General features: G+C 36.4%; 1 protein-coding gene across 1 annotated transcript in view; it reads right to left on the reverse strand.

The window, feature by feature from the left end:
* Positions 1–21,258, reverse strand: part of LOC144434676 (integrin alpha-6-like) — a 207,381-nt gene that overhangs the window by 163,823 nt on the left and 22,300 nt on the right. Inside the window, exons 5-6 of the mRNA XM_078123182.1 lie at positions 19,323–19,479; positions 9,832–10,036 (exon numbers count right to left, since the gene is read on the reverse strand). Coding sequence (XP_077979308.1) covers positions 9,832–10,036; positions 19,323–19,479 — 362 coding nt within the window. The remainder of the gene's footprint in view (positions 1–9,831; positions 10,037–19,322; positions 19,480–21,258) is intronic.

Raw genomic sequence — 21,258 nt, forward strand, 5'->3', positions numbered from 1 at the left:
TACACCATCATTTGAAGGTCTTCAGACTTTACTGTAGGCGTGGATGTATTCCCCATTTCCCTCGTAGAGGGCGTATCAAACCCCCTAGCTACACAGAAAGCTTTCCAATGTTGGGATATTTAATTCGTGTGTAGTGTCTCCAACTATGAATGGATTTTTTTTTTGCGTGTGAAAAATAGTTTCTAGTGACTGCTTCAAGTTTTTTATGAAGTGTTTATATGCAAATTCAACTGACATCCTAGCCTTTCCCGCTACCTTAAACAAGTCATTGAGAATGACATAGTCCCCGCTATGATTGGGTTTTAAGGAACTGGCAGTTTATGTTGTCATTTTCTTGATATCACTATTCTAATCACGCAACAACACTTGTGAACCTGAATCAAACAGACTTAGATATGTTGTGTCTGCTCATTGGACATGGGACATGCCTACTCTTCAAGATGACGTCATGGAATAAACCATTCAACAATAAAGGATGGGTCAGGTACGGGGGAGGGGGGGACCTGTTCAAGCATGTCTGAGTTATGGCTTTGGACATGAAAACTGTGCCAACAAAATCGCTGCCAGGCAGCCATATCGGATAGTATCACGACGAAAATGGATATGCACATGTATGTCATAGAACACTGTCCTAATACCAACTTTGAATGAGATCTCTTCAAGCATGTCTGAGTTATGGCTTTGGACATGGAAAATTCGCAAACAAAATGGCTGCTAGGTGGCCATATTGGATTGTATCATGAAACAAATTGACGTGCATATGTATGCCATTGTATGTTGCCCCTGTACCAAGTTTGAAAAAAATCAGTCCAGGCATCTCCAAGAAACAGCTCTGGACGGACGGACGCACCGCAATCCATAAGTCCCGTCCCGGACTTCGTCCGGCGGGGACTAAAAATTTTTTCACTTGAAAAGTTTGTTTTGAAAAACTATGAAGATAACCAAAATTTGGCTATTTGACCTTGAAGAAGACTTTCAAAAAAAGATCAAGGTCTTAAATGCAAGCTCATATTTGATAATTTGGGTGTAGGCACTTGAATGGCATTACAATGGTATTACACCCATGTATTACACCTACACCTAGTTATGATGCAAATTGTGAATTTAACAACAAATATGGCTGTCATTCTGCCATACTTGGTTCAGTAAAAAAGCAAAGTAACGTGCATATGTCTCACAAAGCATGTTACTTTTGTGCCAGGTTTGGTTGAAATCAGTTGGTGCATGCCAGAGATATGAGGGTAAACACAAAAACAACAAATATGGCCACCATTCGGCCATATTTGATTCAATCACAAAACAAAGCAACGTGCATTTGTCTTACAAAGCATGTTACCTTTGTGCCAAATTTGATTTAAATCGGTTGGTGCATGCCAGAGATATATGAGGGTGAATGGATGGATGGAGATAGACGCATAGACGAAACCCAATGTGATAGTCCCCTCTGGGCAGTGCACGTTGGGGTCTAAAAAATAACAACAACAACAACAACAACAACAACAACAACAACGTAATCTCTTTTTTTCTGAAAGAATTAATCTTCAACAAATTGATGTTATCAGACCGTGAAATAAGTGCCATTTGCTTGTCAACAACAAGATGAAACATTAGTTGCAAAGGGACATTATTCAATATCAATATATGCACATTTATATTGAATATGCCGCTTAGGGAAATGATGAACGTTATCTTTTAGAATATTTATCCTCTATATTAGTGGGAGATATTAAAATGAATGTACTGCATAAAATATGATGACAGCTCTTGTCAGTTCATTTGATAAATACTTTGTTCGGTAGATACTTGTGGGAAACCTGACGTGTATGTATACTATTACTTTTTATGGAAATCAAGCTATAGTCAAACTAAGATTGACATTACTACAACTTTTGTTGTTCAATGTGCTAGATTACAAAAATAGGCGATAGCGATGCCTTGGTTATGTGGATAACACGTAACCTGTAATTAAGACAGTGTATTAACACTGGATGAGATTAAACATGTTGTCATGTAGGAAAACTTGCTGTCACAGACATCACCCTACATTGTGAACGCAATTATATGAATGTCCATGGGTAGCTATAACAACACGTTTTACCAAATTAATTTTTGCTTTGATAATTTGGTGTTATTAATATGAATGATTCAGATACATGTACAATAATGAAGGTCCCCTTAGGTTGAGAGAGATTAGGAACTAATTTCTGCCTAGGGACATTTTCGAAATTAGCAAACAATTTACATCATTTTCTACACAGTAACTTTCATGTTTGTGAGCATGTGTTTGGTGTGTAGTATGTTCTATCTATTCTATATACTGGTGCTTTGGATCGCTTTGGTTCCTCTAATTCCACGATATAACCTTTACACTGATGATGAGACGTAACTCAAAATGTATGTTACTACTTGTTTAGGTACTGACTAGCAGAGTGTACATGTGTTCTATCTATTCTACATACTGGTTGTTTGCTTCTGTTTGGTTCCTCTAATTCCAATGTTGATATAGCTTTACACTGATGATAAGCCATACTTTGCAATGTCTGAAAAAACTTGATTTTCAAGAACTGAAATGATATCACTTCATATACTGATAGTTAGTGTCTAGTTTGTCTAAACCTTGATTTCCATAGTAGTATCACATAGGATTTTAATAAGTACCGTACTAGGGTTTCCATAGTAGTATCACATAGGATCTTAATAAGTACCGTACTAGGGTTTCCATAGTAGTATCACACGTAGGATTTTAATAAGTATCGTACTAGGGTTTCCATAGTGGTATCACGTAGGATTTTAATAAGTACCGTACTAGGGTTTCCATAGTAGTATCACGGGTAGGATTTTAATAAGTACCGTACTAGAGTTTCCATAGTGGTATCACACGTAGGATTTTAATAAGTACCGTACTTGGGTTTCCATAGTAGTATCACACGTAGGATTTTAATAAGTACCGTACTAGGGTTTCCATAGTAGTATCACAGGTAGGATTTTAATAAGTACCGTACTAGGGTTTCCATAGTAGTATCCGACATAGGATTTTAATAAGTACCGTACTAGGGTTTCCATAGTAGTATCACGGGTAGGATTTTAATAAGTACCGTACTAGGGTTTCCATAGTAGTATCCGACGTAGGATTTTAATAAGTACCGTACTAGGGTTTCCATAGTAGTATCACGGGTAGGATTTTAATAAGTACCGTACTAGAGTTTCCATAGTGGTATCACACGTAGGATTTTAATAAGTACCGTACTTGGGTTTCCATAGTAGTATCACACGTAGGATTTTAATAAGTACCGTACTAGAGTTTCCATAGTGGTATCACACGTAGGATTTTAATAAGTACCGTACTAGGGTTTCCATAGTGGTATCACGTAGGATTTTAATAAGTATCGTACTAGGGTTTCCATAGTAGTGTCACATAGGATTTTAATAAGTACTGTACTAGGGTTTCCATAGTGGTATCACACGTAGGATTTTAATAAGTACTGTACTAGGGTTTCCATAGTGGTATCACACGTAGGATTTTAATAAGTACCGTACTAGAGTTTCCATAGTAGTATCCTACATGCAGGAATTTAACCTGCCAAACACAGTATGATCATGGAGGTCTTGATATGACTATTTTTCTTTCCCCATAAAATGTGTGACTTCATATTCTTTGTACAAACTGTGTTTTTTGAATGCCTAAGGATTGTGCATTTATATGAACCTGTTTTAAGCATAGTGTCTAAGATTTAATTCAGCTGTGCTAAAAACAGGCCTAGGTTGCCAAACAACCTTAAACAGATGTTAATCTTTACGCCATTCACACTGATGTGTGAAGTAGCCCATAAAAGATTTAATGATTTCATTGCATCAATAAAACAAGAATTTTTCATTTCCAGGCTGAAGCCAAAGCATGCTGTAATACAACAAATCACATTTCTAAACGTAAAATGCACATTTCTGATGTGATCATTTTCATTTGAATAATTCCCCAACTAGACACCCAAGGTAATGGACCCACCAAATATTATGGCAATCGGTTCAGCGGTTTTTTACTTTAAAGGTGATTCAAAATGCTCACATTCACTATCGCTAATTTGCTAGACGACATGTTTGTGAAATGCATTCTGGTTTTAAAACTTTTCAAAAGCGTCTGCAAACACCTTAAAATGACCCTTTTTCAGTCACTTCCCTTCGGATTTACTTCGAGAGTTTTCGGGTATTTCCGGTCCCACCTAGACCACAGGATTTTATGACGTCATAAGGGGTATACGTTAGCACTAAGACTATGACGAGCGTAGTCACTAGGTGAATAAAACTCAACAGCATTGTGAAAAAATACATTGCTAGTGGTTGTAACAGACATCAGTAAACAAAAACTACACTCTACATGTCTTATTAACCAACATTTACCGATATTTACTCACACTTTCTGACTAATTGGCAGTGTCTGTGGGTATAAATGCTAAAATATTATCTCCCCATATTATGGCAAAATAAATCAAAACGGCTAGACTACAGTGTAGATATACATAAACACTTGTAATGTCGGTCGCGTGTTTCGATTTATTTATCTGATTTTTTTATTATTTGCCAAGGAGAAGCATTACAATATCTTCGACATGCATGCAAGTTGCTCGGAGCATAAGGAAGCACGCTCCGAGTCATTGCATCATGTAAATGGAACTGTGACCGACCTAATTTTGTTGTCCATATATAAAATGAGAGTGACCTGTAAATTTTTCACAGTTTTCGTTGTGGTCTTGTATTGTCACATGTTTGGCTTGTGAACACAAGTTTACATCTATTATTGTCTAGGTCGTAATACTCTAGTCCGAGTCTGAAACCCATATAAAACCTAAGATACTCGCATTTGGATCGGAATGAACAGAAGTACTGAGGTCTCATCGACTTGTTGGGGACTCGAATTATTGCTTGTTTTTATCACGGTATACAGGTGATTATTATATATCGGTAGAGGGGTTGTCAAGTTTTGTGCAGTCACCGCGGCCGCGGCAGTAAGCTTATACTAGGATAGTTCCGCCGATTAAAGTTGAAGTAGTGTATGTACAATGTACGTATGGAATCGGGAGAGCACAGCGCACATTCGTGTCGGGTTATATTTATCCACGTGTTGATGTAATCCATATTTATCAATCAGATATATTGTAAAATTCTTCAAGTTGTACAGAAATAACGTCTCTAACTTCAAAACAAACCCTGAGAAATTGGACCGGACGTGGCTAAGTATCTAGTTGCAGGCTTTCTTTCATAACCATGTGCTGGGGTCACGACCTTGATTGCCGACGTCAATATTGTCCAATCATATTTAATATCATTAACACATCGCGATATTTGATTTGTTGGTTTCCTAAACTGTATACTTCGAATACCATGATTCGTTACAAAATTCTTCTAATGAATATTAAATAGGCTTGTTGCATTAAATTAAGTGATATCGCAACAAGGGAAACCATAAAAGTTTTCTTCCAGACGAGTTGCTAAAGTCATGTAAATGACAACACTAAACTCACGAAATTTCCTCAATTCTTTACAATTTTATTGCTGATAATATGGCAATCTAATAGCTAGTTTATTTATTCAAGATAAATATGTTTACTTTGTTGCTAAATGCGCCGTTCAAAAGGCGACATCAGTGAGTATAGTGGGCTAAAATATGCTGTCGACGCCATGCATGTCGAAGATATTGTAATGCTTCTCCTCGGCAAATAATTAAAAAATCAGATAAATAAATTGAAACACGCGACCGACATTACAAGTGTTTATGTATATCTACACTGTAGTCTAGCCGTTTTGATTTATTTTGCCATAATATGGGGAGATAATATTTTAGCATTTATATCCACAGACACTGCCAATTAGTGAGAAAATGTGAGTAAATATCGGTAAATGTTGGTTAATAAGACATGTAGAGTGTAGTTTTTGTTTACTGATGTCTGTTACAACCACTAGCAATGTATTTTTTCACAATGCTGTTGAGTTTTATTCACCTAGTGACTATGCTCGTCATAGTCTTAGTGCTAACGTATACCCCTTATGACGTCATAAAATCCCGTGGTCTAGGTGGGAACGGAAATACCCGAAAACTCTCGAAGTAAATCCGAAGGGAAGTGACTGAAAAAGGGTCATTTTAAGGTGTTTGCAGACGCTTTTGAAAAGTTTTAAAACCAGAATGCATTTCACAAACATGTCGTCTAGCAAATTAGCGATAGTGAATGTGAGCATTTTGAATCACCTTTAAGTTGTTTACACACACACACACACACACACACAGACAGACAGACAGACAGACAGACGCCGGGCGTTAGTTGAACCTCCAGTTCAGTTGTGCTAAAAAGTACTAACCAGATTTTAAACTGAATGCCTCCCGTAAGGGAATCACTAATTAGGCAAATAACTCATTAAACTAAAAAAATTATGGTAACAGGCTTTTTTGTGGACAAGCGTGCTTTCTTAGGTTAATGTATGTGCCAAATCATACAGAATTTGAAGAGTGCATGATACTGCTTAATTACTGAATATCGTTCATTATTCAAAATACTCATTAGAGGTAAAAGTTGTAGCAACAAACTTCATAGGACAGGTGCATATTATTATGGTTGATATATGTACCATATTATACGAAATTTGAAGCTTGCATTTTTAAGATACAGCCTAGTTACCTAAAATCATTAATTATGCAAATTTTGCATTAAAACTATAAGCTATATCAACAAATTGTATAGGACATATCCGCTTTGTTATGGTTAACATATGTACTAAATTATATTGAAATTCAAGTATGCATTCTTATGATATATCCTAATTACTGAAAATCAATAATCATGCAAATTACTTATCAACACTGTAAGGTACATCAACAAACTTTATAGGTGTATAAACTTTGTTACGTTTAATGTATGAAGTAAATTATTTTGAAGTATGCAGTCTTAAGATATAGCCTAATTACCGAAAATAATTAATTATGCAAATTATTCACTTAATCTTTAAGCGAAATCAACTTTCATAGGACATATGCACTCTGGTATGTTTAACGTATGTACTAATATTGTATTGAAATTGAAGTATGCAGTCTTAAGATATAGCCTAATTGCCGAAAATCATTAATTATGCAAATTATTCATTAACACTGTAAGGTACATCAAAAAACTTGATAGGATATATGTGTTTTCTTATGGTTAACGTATGTACTAAATTATATTGAATATGAAGTATGCATTCTTACGATATAGGCTAATTACCAAATATAATTAATTATGCAAATTATTCATTAACGCTGTAAGGTACATCAACAAATTTTATAGGACAAATGTATGTTGTTATGTTTAACGAATATACTAAATTATATTGAAATTAAAGTATGCAGTCTTAAGATATTGCTTAATTAGTTGATTTCATTGATATGCAATTTTCCCTAATTAACATGAACAGATGTAGCTCAAAAACTAATCAGGTCTAGCCATTACCCCAAACATTATATGTACTAAATTTCATTATAATTGAGCCAGCCGTTTTTAACAAATTGGTGACACAGACAGACACACACACACACACACACACACACACACACACACACACACACACACACAGACAGACATCTCCCTTTTAATACCTCTCGTATCCTTACGGGACACATGACAGACACACAGACAGACATCTCCCTTTTAATACCTCCCGTATCCTTACGGGCGGTAAAAACTAAAAAATTAAGTGTTTAACCAAATAGGAAACTTGAAAACTGCAATGAGTAGATCAAGCATACTGAGATGCAAGGGATGATGGGAGTTTGATACTTTTTAATGTGTGGCAATCAGTTAATAATAAGTTTTCAAAATTCCATCCAAGTCAAACTTCTTCAGAACTCTGGGTCATGATGTGAAACTAGTCTAAAAGATTCAAGCTGATTTTCTACTCAATTACTACTGAATCAGTTATAGAATAACACAGTGTCTCATACAAGGGTCTGCAGTGTAACCATGCCGTCACTACACATCATTTGATACCAGATGTAAACTGAGCACCTCCAATAAGGGAACCACCAATTATTAAAATTAAACTAAAAAAAATAAACAAATTTGTGTTACTGTGGAGAACTATGAACTTGGTATACACCATGATAATTTTTATTTCTGAACGATGTGTATGGGTGAACCATGGTTAACCTCAAATGAAACTTCGAAGATCATGTAGTGAACTTTCACGTAATGTGTTTGATCTGGTAAAGGAGCTGAAAAAATAGGTTTCAGTTTGAGTGAGATGAAATGGTGACACGGGTCCAGCGATGTAGTGTATTTATTTATCGTTTTGCCCGTGAAGGAAGATGCTTCACCGGAATGGCCGTGCTATTGATGGAGACCTTTTGTAATCACGTCAATTAATGAGTAACCAATCACGTGTATAAGTAAGGATAATATTTCGTAGTTTCTAAACTATCCAAGATGGCACATGAAAGTGTTGAAACCTTTTGCATACTGATGAATATACTAATTTTTATTGAAATTGAAGTAATGAGTCTTAAGATATTGCTTAATTATTTGATTTCATTAATATGCAAATTTCTCTAATTAAACATTAACCGATCTGGCTAAAAACCTAATCAGGTCTAGCTATTACCCTAAAGATTATATATTCCAAATTTCATTACAATTGAGCCAGCCGATTTTTAGAAAATGATGACACAGACACACACACGGACAGACAGACAGACAGACATTCCCCTTTTAATACCTCCCGTACCCTTACGGGAGGTAAAAATAGCAGAATTTCGATTTCTAGAAATAGTTAGTTGTGCACAAGGATGGTGAACTTACAACCTCTGCTAGGCTTCAAAGCATTGCATGTAGTAGTATTGTATAGGTAAGATATGAGGATTTAAGATGGTGTCCTCTGAACTCACTTGTCGTGCATTACCACATCGGCAATTTTGACATGGCAATTTTGCCACCAATATTGATCATACAAAATCAAAACTCCATAAATGAACCACAAGTACTTTCCCTTTCAAAATGTGGTAATTTTAGAATGAGTATTATCGTCTTTATTGACGACTGATTCTGTCAAATATCGTCCCCTACAGCACAGGGTAAAGGACAAATGATCAATTTTGTACTCGCGATTTTCCGGATTTCTAATATTATTTTCTGTATATTTCAAATAAAGTTTTAAATACTGTTTCCTCTCACTGTTTTTTTCTATTTCCTACCTGATATCAATGTCTTATCTGAGTTTATCAGCTTTGCATTAATGAGTAGCTTGCTAGAACAAACTCACTATTTGCCCAAATTAACGCATTATACCATGAGTATAAACATCAGATTGCCTTGGACTTCTGTTAGCTCCGCTGTCAAAGACAGTTAGTGGAGCTATAGGGGTAAGTTGATCCCAGAAATTATGTTTTGTGATTTCTGAGCATAATTTATGGGACCAAAGATAGTGTAGCACAACTGTACAGTGTCAAATTGTCTATAGCAACTGCCATCATGACTACAACCAAGCTAGAAATATTGTCATTGTCTATAGAAACTGCTGTCATGACTACAATCAAGCTAGAAATAGTCATTGTCTATAGCAACTGCTGTCATGACTATAACCAAGCTAGAAATATTGTCATTGTCTATAGAAACTGCTGTCATGACTACAATCAAGCTAGAAATATTGTCATTGTCTATAGCAACTGCTGTCATGACTACAACCAAGCTAGAAATATTGTCATTGTCTATAGAAACTGTTGTCATGACTACAATCAAGCTAGAAATATTGTCATTGTCTAGAAACTGCTGTCATGACTACAACAAAGATTGCAACATTGTTGTCCTTTATACAACTTACCCATCACTGTTGAGATCAACCACTACAATATCATAACCAAATGATGATGTTAACTGAGCTGAGTAAATGGTCTGTTGTTGTACCAGCTCCCCATTACCTTTATCCTTAGCAAAGATGACAACAGCACCGCTGGCATTATGTCTAGGGGCACCAGCAGCTATCCATTCATCATTGCCATTAATGATGCCAGAATCTATAGAAAATCCTGTGGAAAACAGCCAAAGTAAGGAATTATTTCTATGGGTTACATCATGATACAATTCAAATAAAACTAGCCCCAACAGGTTTGCTGTATGGCAAAGTTATTGTCCAAGTTCATATTTGACTTTACAGATGAAGGGCAAGGTCAAAAGTCTATCTCTAACAATGTAGGTATACACACTTAAATGGAGTCTCTTTGTACAAACGTTATTTAACAATTTAATAATTGACCCTGTAGATGGTGGTTGATTTCACGGTTTGAGGTACAATAACAAAGATTAACTTTGATAATTTGGGTGTAAACATTGAATTGAGTGTCTGTGTATTCAACTTCAAGAGTAGGAAGAACATTTTTGGTATGGAAATCTTGGTCAAGGTAAAAGTTTACTGCCTCATTAGAAAGCATAATATCATGAATGTGGGGTAGACATTTTAATGGTGTCCATATATTGTTGGGGATACGAGACAAATATCGCACAAATATCGATGTCATTTGCCACACAGGTCAGAGTCATACAATTTGAAGAACCAAGCATGTGTCCAACATAGTATGGTATGTTACACTTACTCGTCACTTGCACCAAGTCGAAATGCCCACTGTCGGAGAAATTTTTCCCAATGACTTTGATAAAGTAAGCATTCAAAAATGTTTATCCATATGCTAGTCCATGCCAATGATAGGTGTTCATTTGCTGAATGACTATCTAGTTGCCTATCCAACCATGTTGCTATCTTTATGATATATGCTACCATTTGGCTGTTGCTATGGGTGTGGTCATGTTGTTAGATATATTTGCATACATTTGTGAATGCTTTTGATCACTTGTGTATGAATTCCTGATATTATCTTTGCAATATACGTGATCATTTGGCTGTTGCTATGGGCGTGATCTTGTTGCTAGGCATATTTACATACATTTTTGGAATGTTCATTCAATTGTGTATAAATCCCTGTTATCTTTGCAATATATCTGACCATTAGGCTGTTGATATGGGCGTGGTCTTGTTGCTAGGCACATTTGCATACATTTTTTGAATGCTTATTCATTTGTCTTCATTGGCTGCCAGTCAGCCATATTGGATTGTATCACGACAACAATGAATATGCACATGTATGTCATATAACACTGTCCTAATACCAACTTTGAATGAGATCTGTTCAAGCATGTCCGAGTTATGGCTTTGGACATGGAAAATTCACAAACAAAATGGCTGCTAGGCGGCCATATTGGATCGTATCATAAAACAAATTGACGTGCATATGTATGCCATAGTATGTTGCCCCTGTACCAAGTTTGGAAAAATCGGTCCAGGCATCCCCAAGAAACGGCTCTGGAAAGACAGAGGGGGACGAACGAACGCACGGAACCCAATCCATAAGTCCCCGCCGGACGTAGACTAACTAACGTTACCAATATAGCAAGGCAAAATTCTTGCCATATTGAATCTGAAAAACCCATTAGACGCCCACCCGCCAAATGATTGCCCATGGGCAACTTTACGGATGGGCTTGTTTTCGGAAAACTCCGATATAAAGATATCCTTATGCTGTGAATTAGATAACCTGGCAAAATTTGTCTACCAAGCATTTGTATTGAGGAAGGAAGCTGTCTTAGGGATCTGTAGTAGCTAAGTTTTCCTAGGAACGGCTGATTTATTTACTTATTTAGTATGTACCATTTTCTTTGCTGAGCTTCAAAAATAATATAACTATTGTATGTATTACTCTTCTCTTGTTTTGCATTACATTTAGCCATCATTTTGGAAGATATTGGCCACACTTAAATAGTACAGAAGGTCTGTAATATGCAAGAAATAGGTTGATTTTGATAATGACACAGAAGGTCAAGGTCGAGTTCAAAGGTCACTTTCTTAAAAGAAAGCTTGCATGTGATTATGTTGGGCTAGACACTTCAATGCACTCTCTAAGTTTTTGAGTTATACCGCAATATAGTAATTTGTTACTCGAAATGACTGCCATTCAGTGAAAAGTGACATCAGCACTAAAAGTAAACCTTTGTGTATATTGTCTTCTCCTATATTACCTGTAGATATGAGCACTAAAAGTAAACCTTTGTGTATATTGTCTTCTCCTATATTACCTGTAGATATGAGCACTAAAAGTAAACCTGTGTATATTGTCTTCTCCTATATTACCTGTAGATATGAGCACTAAAAGTAAACCTTTGTGTATATTGTCTTCTCCTATATTACCTGTTGATATGAGCACTAAAAGTAAACCTTTGTGTATATTGTCTTCTCCTATATTACCTGTAGATATGAGCACTAAAAGTAAACCTTTGTGTATATTTGTCTTCTCCTATATTACCTGTAGATATGAGCACTAAAAGTAAACCTTTCTGTATATTGTCTTCTCCTATATTACCTGTAGATATGAGCACTAAAAGTAAACCTTTCTGTATATTTGTCTTCTCCTATATTACCTGTAGATATGAGCACTAAAAGTAAACCTTTGTGTATATTTGTCTTCTCCTATATTACCTGTAGATATGAGCACTAAAAGTAAACCTTTGTGTATATTGTCTTCTCCTATATTACCTGTAGATATGAGCACTAAAAGTAAACCTTTGTGTATATTTGTCTTCTCCTATATTACCTGTAGATATGAGCACTAAAAGTAAACCTTTGTGTATATTTGTCTTCTCCTATATTACCTGTAGATATGAGCACTAAAAGTAAACCTTTGAGTATATTTGTCTTCTCCTATATTACCTGTAGATATGAGCACTAAAAGTAAACCTTTGTGTATATTGTCTTCTCCTATATTACCTGTAGATATGAGCACTAAAAGTAAACCTTTGTGTATATTTGTCTTCTCCTATATTACCTGTAGATATGAGCACTAAAAGTAAACCTTTGAGTATATTTGTCTTCTCCTATATTACCTGTAGATATGAGCACTAAAAGTAAACCTTTGTGTATATTGTCTTCTCCTATATTACCTGTAGATATGAGCACTAAAAGTAAACCTTTGTGTATATTGTCTTCTCCTATATTACCTGTAGATATGAGCACTAAAAATAAACCTTTGTGTATATTGTCTTCTCCTATATTACCTGTAGATATGAGCACTAAAAGTAAACCTTTGTGTATATTGTCTTCTCCTATAGTAGATATAAGCATTGTGAACGTCGCTAGCACAGGGTTAGCAATTCGGAAAGCTGCGTTTGGGCTTTACTGTATACCATATGACATGACAACTTTGTGCCTTATTTGAAAGAAATTAGCTATTGCATCTCTGAGAAATGACGTATTATGGATTGATGGACGCAAGCACACACACATGCATGCACAGAGCCCATTGTAATAAAGTGAGAGTATGTATGGAAAGAACACAAGGCACCGAGTATTGTGGGTACCATCACTATAAAGCTAGTATTGTGGGTACCATCACTAATAAACCTAGTATTGTGGGTACCATCACTATAAAGCTAGTATTGTGGGTACCATCATTAATAAAGCTAGTATTGTGGGTACCATCACTAATAAACCTAGTATTGTGGGTACCATCACTAATAAAGCTAGTATTGTGGGTACCATCACTAATAAACCTAGTATTGTGGGTACCATCACTAATAAACCTAGTATTGTGGGTACCATCACTAATAAAGCTAGTATTGTGGGTACCATCACTAATAAACCTAGTATTGTGGGTACCATCACTAATAAACCTAGTATTGTGGGTACCATCACTAATAAACCGAGTATTGTGGGTACATGTACCATCACTAATAAACCTAGTATTGTGGGTACCATCACTAATAAACCTAGTATTGTGGGTACCATCACTAATAAACCTAGTATTGTGGGTACCATCACTAATAAACCTAGTATTGTGGGTACATGTACCATCACTAATAAACCTAGTATTGTGGGTACCATCACTAATAAACCTAGTATTGTGGGTACCATCACTAATAAACCTAGTATTGTGGGTACCAGCACTCATAAACCTAGTATTGTGGGTACCATCACTAATAAACCTAGTATTGTGGGTACCATCACTCATAAACCTAGTATTGTGGGTACCATCACTCATAAACCGAGTATTGTGGGTACCATCACTAATAAACCTAGTACTGTGGGTACCATCACTAATATGCCTAGTATTGTGGGTACCATCACTAATAAACCTAGTATTGTGGGTACCATCACTCATAAACCTAGTATTGTGGGTACCATCACTAATAAACCTAGTATTGTGGGTACCATCACTAATAAACCTAGTATTGTGGGTGCCATCACTCATAAACCTAGTATTGTGGGTACCATCACTAATAAACCTAGTATTGTGGGTACCATCACTAATAAACCTAGTATTGTGGGTACCATCACTCATAAACCTAGTATTGTGGGTACCATCACTAATAAACCTAGTATTGTGGGTACCATCACTCATAAACCTAGTATTGTGGGTACCATCACTAATAAACCGAGTATTGTGGGTACCATCACTAATAAACCTAGTATTGCGGGTACCATCACTCATAAACCTAGTATTGTGGGTACCATCACTAATAAACCTAGTATTGTGGGTACCATCACTAATAAACCTAGTATTGTGGGTACCATCACTAATAAACCTAGTATTGTGGGTACCATCACTCATAAACCTAGTATTGTGGGTACCATCACTAATAAACCTAGTATTGTGGGTACCATCACTAATAAAGCTAGTATTGTGGGTACCATCACTAATAAACCTAGTATTGTGGGTACCATCACTAATAAACCTAGTATTGTGGGTACCATCACTAATAAACCTAGTATTGTGGGTACCATCACTAATAAACCTAGTATTGTGGGTACCATCACTAATAAACCTAGTATTGTGGGTACCATCACTAATAAAGCTAGTATTGTGGGTACCATCACTAATAAAGCTAGTATTGTGGGTACCATCACTAATAAACCTAGTATTGTGGGTACCATCACTAATAAAGCTAGTATTGTGGGTACCATCACTAATAAAGCTAGTATTGTGGGTACCATCACTAATAAACCTAGTATTGTGGGTACCATCACTAATAAACCTAGTATTGTGGGTACCATCACTAATAAACCGAGTATTGTGGGTACATGTACCATCACTAATAAACCTAGTATTGTGGGTACCATCACTAATAAACCTAGTATTGTGGGTACCATCACTAATAAACCTAGTATTGTGGGTACCATCACTAATAAACCTAGTATTGTGGGTACATGTACCATTACTAATAAACCTAGTATTGTGGGTACCATCACTAATAAACCTAGTATTGTGGGTACCATCACTAATAAACCTAGTATTGTGGGTACCAGCACTCATAAACCTAGTATTGTGGGTACCATCACTAATAAACCTAGTATTGTGGGTACCATCACTCATAAACCTAGTATTGTGGGTACCATCACTAATAAACCGAGTATTGTGGGTACCATCACTAATAAACCTAGTACTGTGGGTACCATCACTAATATGCCTAGTATTGTGGGTACCATCACTAATAAACCTAGTATTGTGGGTACCATCACTAATAAACCTAGTATTGTGGGTACCATCACTAATAAACCTAGTATTGTGGGTACCATCACTAATAAACCTAGTATTGTGGGTGCCATCACTAATATGCCTAGTATTGTGGGTACCATCACTAATAAACCTAGTATTGTGGGTACCATCACTAATAAACCTAGTATTGTGGGTACCATCACTCATAAACCTAGTATTGTGGGTACCATCACTAATAAACCTAGTATTGTGGGTACCATCACTCATAAACCTAGTATTGTGGGTACCATCACTAATAAACCGAGTATTGTGGGTACCATCACTAATAAACCTAGTATTGTGGGTACCATCACTCATAAACCTAGTATTGTGGGTACCATCACTAAAAAACCTAGTATGGTGGGTACCATCACTAATAAACCTAGTATTGTGGGTACCATCACTCATAAACCTAGTATTGTCGGTACCATCACTAATAAACCTAGTATTGTGGGTACCATCACTCATAAACCTAGTATTGTGGGTACCATCACTAATATGCCTAGTATTGTGGGTACCATCACTAATAAACCTAGTATTGTGGGTACCATCACTAATAAACCGAGTATTGTGGGTACCATCACTAATAAACCTAGTATTGTGGGTACCATCACTAATAAACCTAGTATTGTGGGTATCATCACTCATAAACCTAGTATTGTGGGTACCATCACTAATATGCCTAGTATTGTGGGTACCATCACTAATAAACCTAGTATTGTGGGTACCATCACTAATAAACCTAGTATTGTGGGTACCATCACTCATAAACCTAGTATTGTGGGTACCATCACTAATAAACCTAGTATTGTGGGTACCATCACTAATAAACCTAGTATTGTGGGTGCCATCACTCATAAACCTAGTATTGTGGGTACCATCACTAATAAACCTAGTATTGTGGGTACCATCACTAATAAACCTAGTATTGTGGGTACCATCACTCATAAACCTAGTATTGTGGGTACCATCACTAATAAACCTAGTATTGTGGGTACCATCACTCATAAACCTAGTATTGTGGGTACCATCACTAATAAACCGAGTATTGTGGGTACCATCACTAATAAACCTAGTATTGTGGGTACCATCACTCATAAACCTAGTATTGTGGGTACCATCACTAATAAACCTAGTATTGTGGGTACCATCACTAATAAACTTAGTATTGTGGGTACCATCACTAATAAACCTAGTATTGTGGGTACCATCACTCATAAACCTAGTATTGTGGGTACCATCACTAATAAACCTAGTATTGTGGGTACCATCACTAATAAAGCTAGTATTGTGGGTACCATCACTAATAAACCTAGTATTGTGGGTACCATCACTAATAAACCTAGTATTGTGGGTACCATCACTAATAAACCTAGTATTGTGGGTACCATCACTAATAAACCTAGTATTGTGGGTACCATCACTAATAAACCTAGTATTGTGGGTACCATCACTAATAAACCTAGTATTGTGGGTACCATCACTAATAAAGCTAGTATTGTGGGTACCATCACTAATAAACCTAGTATTGTGGGTACCATCACTAATAAAGCTAGTATTGTGGGTACCATCACTAATAAAGCTAGTATTGTGGGTACCATCACTAATAAACCTAGTATTGTGGGTACCATCACTAATAAACCTAGTATTGTGGGTACCATCACTAATAAACCGAGTATTGTGGGTACATGTACCATCACTAATAAACCTAGTATTGTGGGTACCATCACTAATAAACCTAGTATTGTGGGTACCATCACTAATAAACCTAGTATTGTGGGTACCATCACTAATAAACCTAGTATTGTGGGTACATGTACCATCACTAATAAACCTAGTATTGTGGGTACCATCACTAATAAACCTAGTATTGTGGGTACCATCACTAATAAACCTAGTATTGTGGGTACCAGCACTCATAAACCTAGTATTGTGGGTACCATCACTAATAAACCTAGTATTGTGGGTACCATCACTCATAAACCTAGTATTGTGGGTACCATCACTAATAAACCGAGTATTGTGGGTACCATCACTAATAAACCTAGTACTGTGGGTACCATCACTAATATGCCTAGTATTGTGGGTACCATCACTAATAAACCTAGTATTGTGGGTACCATCACTAATAAACCTAGTATTGTGGGTACCATCACTAATAAACCTAGTATTGTGGGTACCATCACTAATAAACCTAGTATTGTGGGTGCCATCACTAATATGCCTAGTATTGTGGGTACCATCACTAATAAACCTAGTATTGTGGGTACCATCACTAATAAACCTAGTATTGTGGGTACCATCACTCATAAACCTAGTATTGTGGGTACCATCACTAATAAACCTAGTATTGTGGGTACCATCACTCATAAACCTAGTATTGTGGGTACCATCACTAATAAACCGAGTATTGTGGGTACCATCACTAATAAACCTAGTATTGTGGGTACCATCACTCATAAACCTAGTATTGTGGGTACCATCACTAAAAAACCTAGTATTGTGGGTACCATCACTAATAAACCTAGTATTGTGGGTACCATCACTCATAAACCTAGTATTGTGGGTACCATCACTAATAAACCTAGTATTGTGGGTACCATCACTCATAAACCTAGTATTGTGGGTACCATCACTAATATGCCTAGTATTGTGGGTACCATCACTAATAAACCTAGTATTGTGGGTACCATCACTAATAAACCGAGTATTGTGGGTACCATCACTAATAAACCTAGTATTGTGGGTACCATCACTAATAAACCTAGTATTGTGGGTATCATCACTCATAAACCTAGTATTGTGGGTACCATCACTAATATGCCTAGTATTGTGGGTACCATCACTAATAAACCTAGTATTGTGGGTACCATCACTAATAAACCTAGTATTGTGGGTACCATCACTAATAAACCTAGTATTGTGGGTACCATCACTAATAAACCTAGTATTGTGGGTACCATCACTCATAAACCTAGTATTGTGGGTACCATCACTCATAAACCTAGTATTGTGGGTACCATCACTCATAAACCTAGTATTGTGGGTACCATCACTAATAAACCGAGTATTGTGGGTACCATCACTAATAAACCTAGTATTGTGGGTACCATCACTAATAAACCTAGTATTGTGGGTACCATCACTAATAAACCTAGTATTGTGGGTACCATCACTAATAAACCTAGTATTGTGGGTACCATCACTAATAAACCTAGTATTGTGGGTACCATCACTCATAAACCTAGTATTGTGGGTACCATCACTAATATGCCTAGTATTGTGGGTACCATCACTAATAAACCTAGTATTGTGGGTACCATCACTCATAAACCGAGTATTGTGGGTACCATCACTAATAAACCTAGTATTGTGGGTACCATCACTCATAAACCGAGTATTGTGGGTACCATCACTAATAAATATGCCTAGTATTGTGGGTACCATCACTAATAAACCTAGTATTGTGGGTACCATCACTCATAAACCTAGTATTGTGGGTACCATCACTAATAAACCTAGTATTGTGGGTACCATCACTAATAAACCTAGTATTGTGGGTACCATCACTAATAAACCTAGTATTGTGGGTACCATCACTAATAAACCTAGTATTGTGGGTACCATCACTAATAAACCTAGTATTGTGGGTACCATCACTAATAAACCTACCGTCAATAAACATTCATTCTATGAAACATAACTAAGATTATTCATATCCAGGTTATGAACATACCTAGATAACTGTGTTTTAAAACTCCAGAACCCTCCTTAGAGCTGGGACTTTTATAAAGTGTAGGGTCTGCACGGAGGTCTCCAGTCAGGTCTGTGGTGAAAATAATGCCTCTCCAATCATAAGAACCAGGTGTTCCAATGATGATATCACTATCGTCCTGCACAGACACAGTTAAAAGAGATTTAGGATGAATACATTTATTGATTAACATTCTAAAAGAAAAGAACCACTGGTGAACTGACACATTTGACATGAAATACAACCAAGATCACAGTATATAAAGTACAGTCTATATACAACCAAGATCACAGTATATAAAGTACAGTCTATATAACATCATCGTAATTGAACCAAGGGCATGAGGCAACAATTCTGGTGTCTATAACCAATTCTGGTGTCTATAACAACATTGAATAACGTGAATATAGACAACATTAACAAGTTCCGTCAAGTTCTTGTTTATCATTATTTCAGTATCTTGAATCGCTAATTAATATCTAATTATAATACACAGAGAAATAAATATATGTAACTCAATCGAATCGCGCTGGAATACAAATAGAATATCATGAATATAGGGGACGCTGCGCTGTGGAGTGTACGGATTGAATAGCACCATTAATGGTCGTAAAATTTACTTCTCTGTCTTGTCGCGCGATCGCTCGATTGAATGATTCGAATCTTGGAATTTGAAAATTCAACTTCCACGAGGTCAGCATTTGCTCAATTTGCTAAAGAAGAAAGGGTAGGACACTTTGTTGTTCTTTTTCGTCGAAAGATTAAAACCACAGACACGCTTTCTGTTTCAGGCAAACTTACGAGGATTTGTTTAATCTGTCAAATGATGCTGTTACGTTTTCTCCTTCATTCAAAATGTATATTTTGAAGAGACACATATATAACAACTACTGTTTAATGATTATTTTTACGTAATTTTATGAAAATAATATAGACCGGAATTCATTGTGTGTTCGAGCCTACTGCAACTCTTCATACCAAAGATTGATTAAACCAAGATATTATCAATTGCGTTTTTGTTTATTTCCCTCGCAAAAGACGCAACGTTCGGAGCTTCAGTTCATATAATATGCCGTTTCGGCAATCTGTTGTAATGTCCCGCAAACTCTACAATGTACTGAAACATGCAAAATATATATCTCACCACAAGAAGGCAGCTGGTGGTATCAAACTTCAAGAGAAAATTCATGGGTCACATGTCCTGATTGGTTTATTCGATGCCGTGTCCTACCCCTCTGTATTGCTAGCTTAAGCAAGGAATGCGTTTGAGCTCGAGCACGCCAAGCAGTGCAGTGTGTCAGCTGTCGTGAGCGCACTAAGCGCCGATTTTGCACCATGTCTATCTGTATACTTTCTTTTTCTTTATTCTTTTTTGGAGTCTTCCATACTTATATTAACTGTTTTTGCTATTTTTAAAAATGTTTCATTTTATTAAAAGACCAGAAAGTGTACAAGTACATAAAAATTATATTTTTAATTATTCCATTTCTGGCCTTATACCCAAAAAAACAAATATGTGTAGATGTGTATAATGAGTTTATTAAAATATACTATAAACAAGTCATTAAGAATGACATTCTTCCCGCTATGATTGGGTTTCAAGGAACTGGCAGTTTATGTTGTCATTTTCAAACCTGGTTAGTGTTGTTTGGCCTCATATGGTTGTTTTTGATATCACTACTCTGAACACGCAACAACACTTGTGAACCTAAATCAGACTGACTTAGATATGTTGTGTCTGCTCGCTGGACATGGAACATGCATACTCATGGGGGGGGGGGGGGGGGGGGGGGGGGGAGACACACACACACACACACACACACACACACACACACACACACACACACACACACACACACACACTTTGCCACACATGTATAGTACTACTGAACCTTATCAGTTCAGTTGTGCTAAAAAT

This window comes from Glandiceps talaboti, chromosome 4 (genome assembly GCF_964340395.1).
Source record: "Glandiceps talaboti chromosome 4, keGlaTala1.1, whole genome shotgun sequence".
NCBI lineage: Eukaryota > Metazoa > Hemichordata > Enteropneusta > Spengelidae > Glandiceps > Glandiceps talaboti.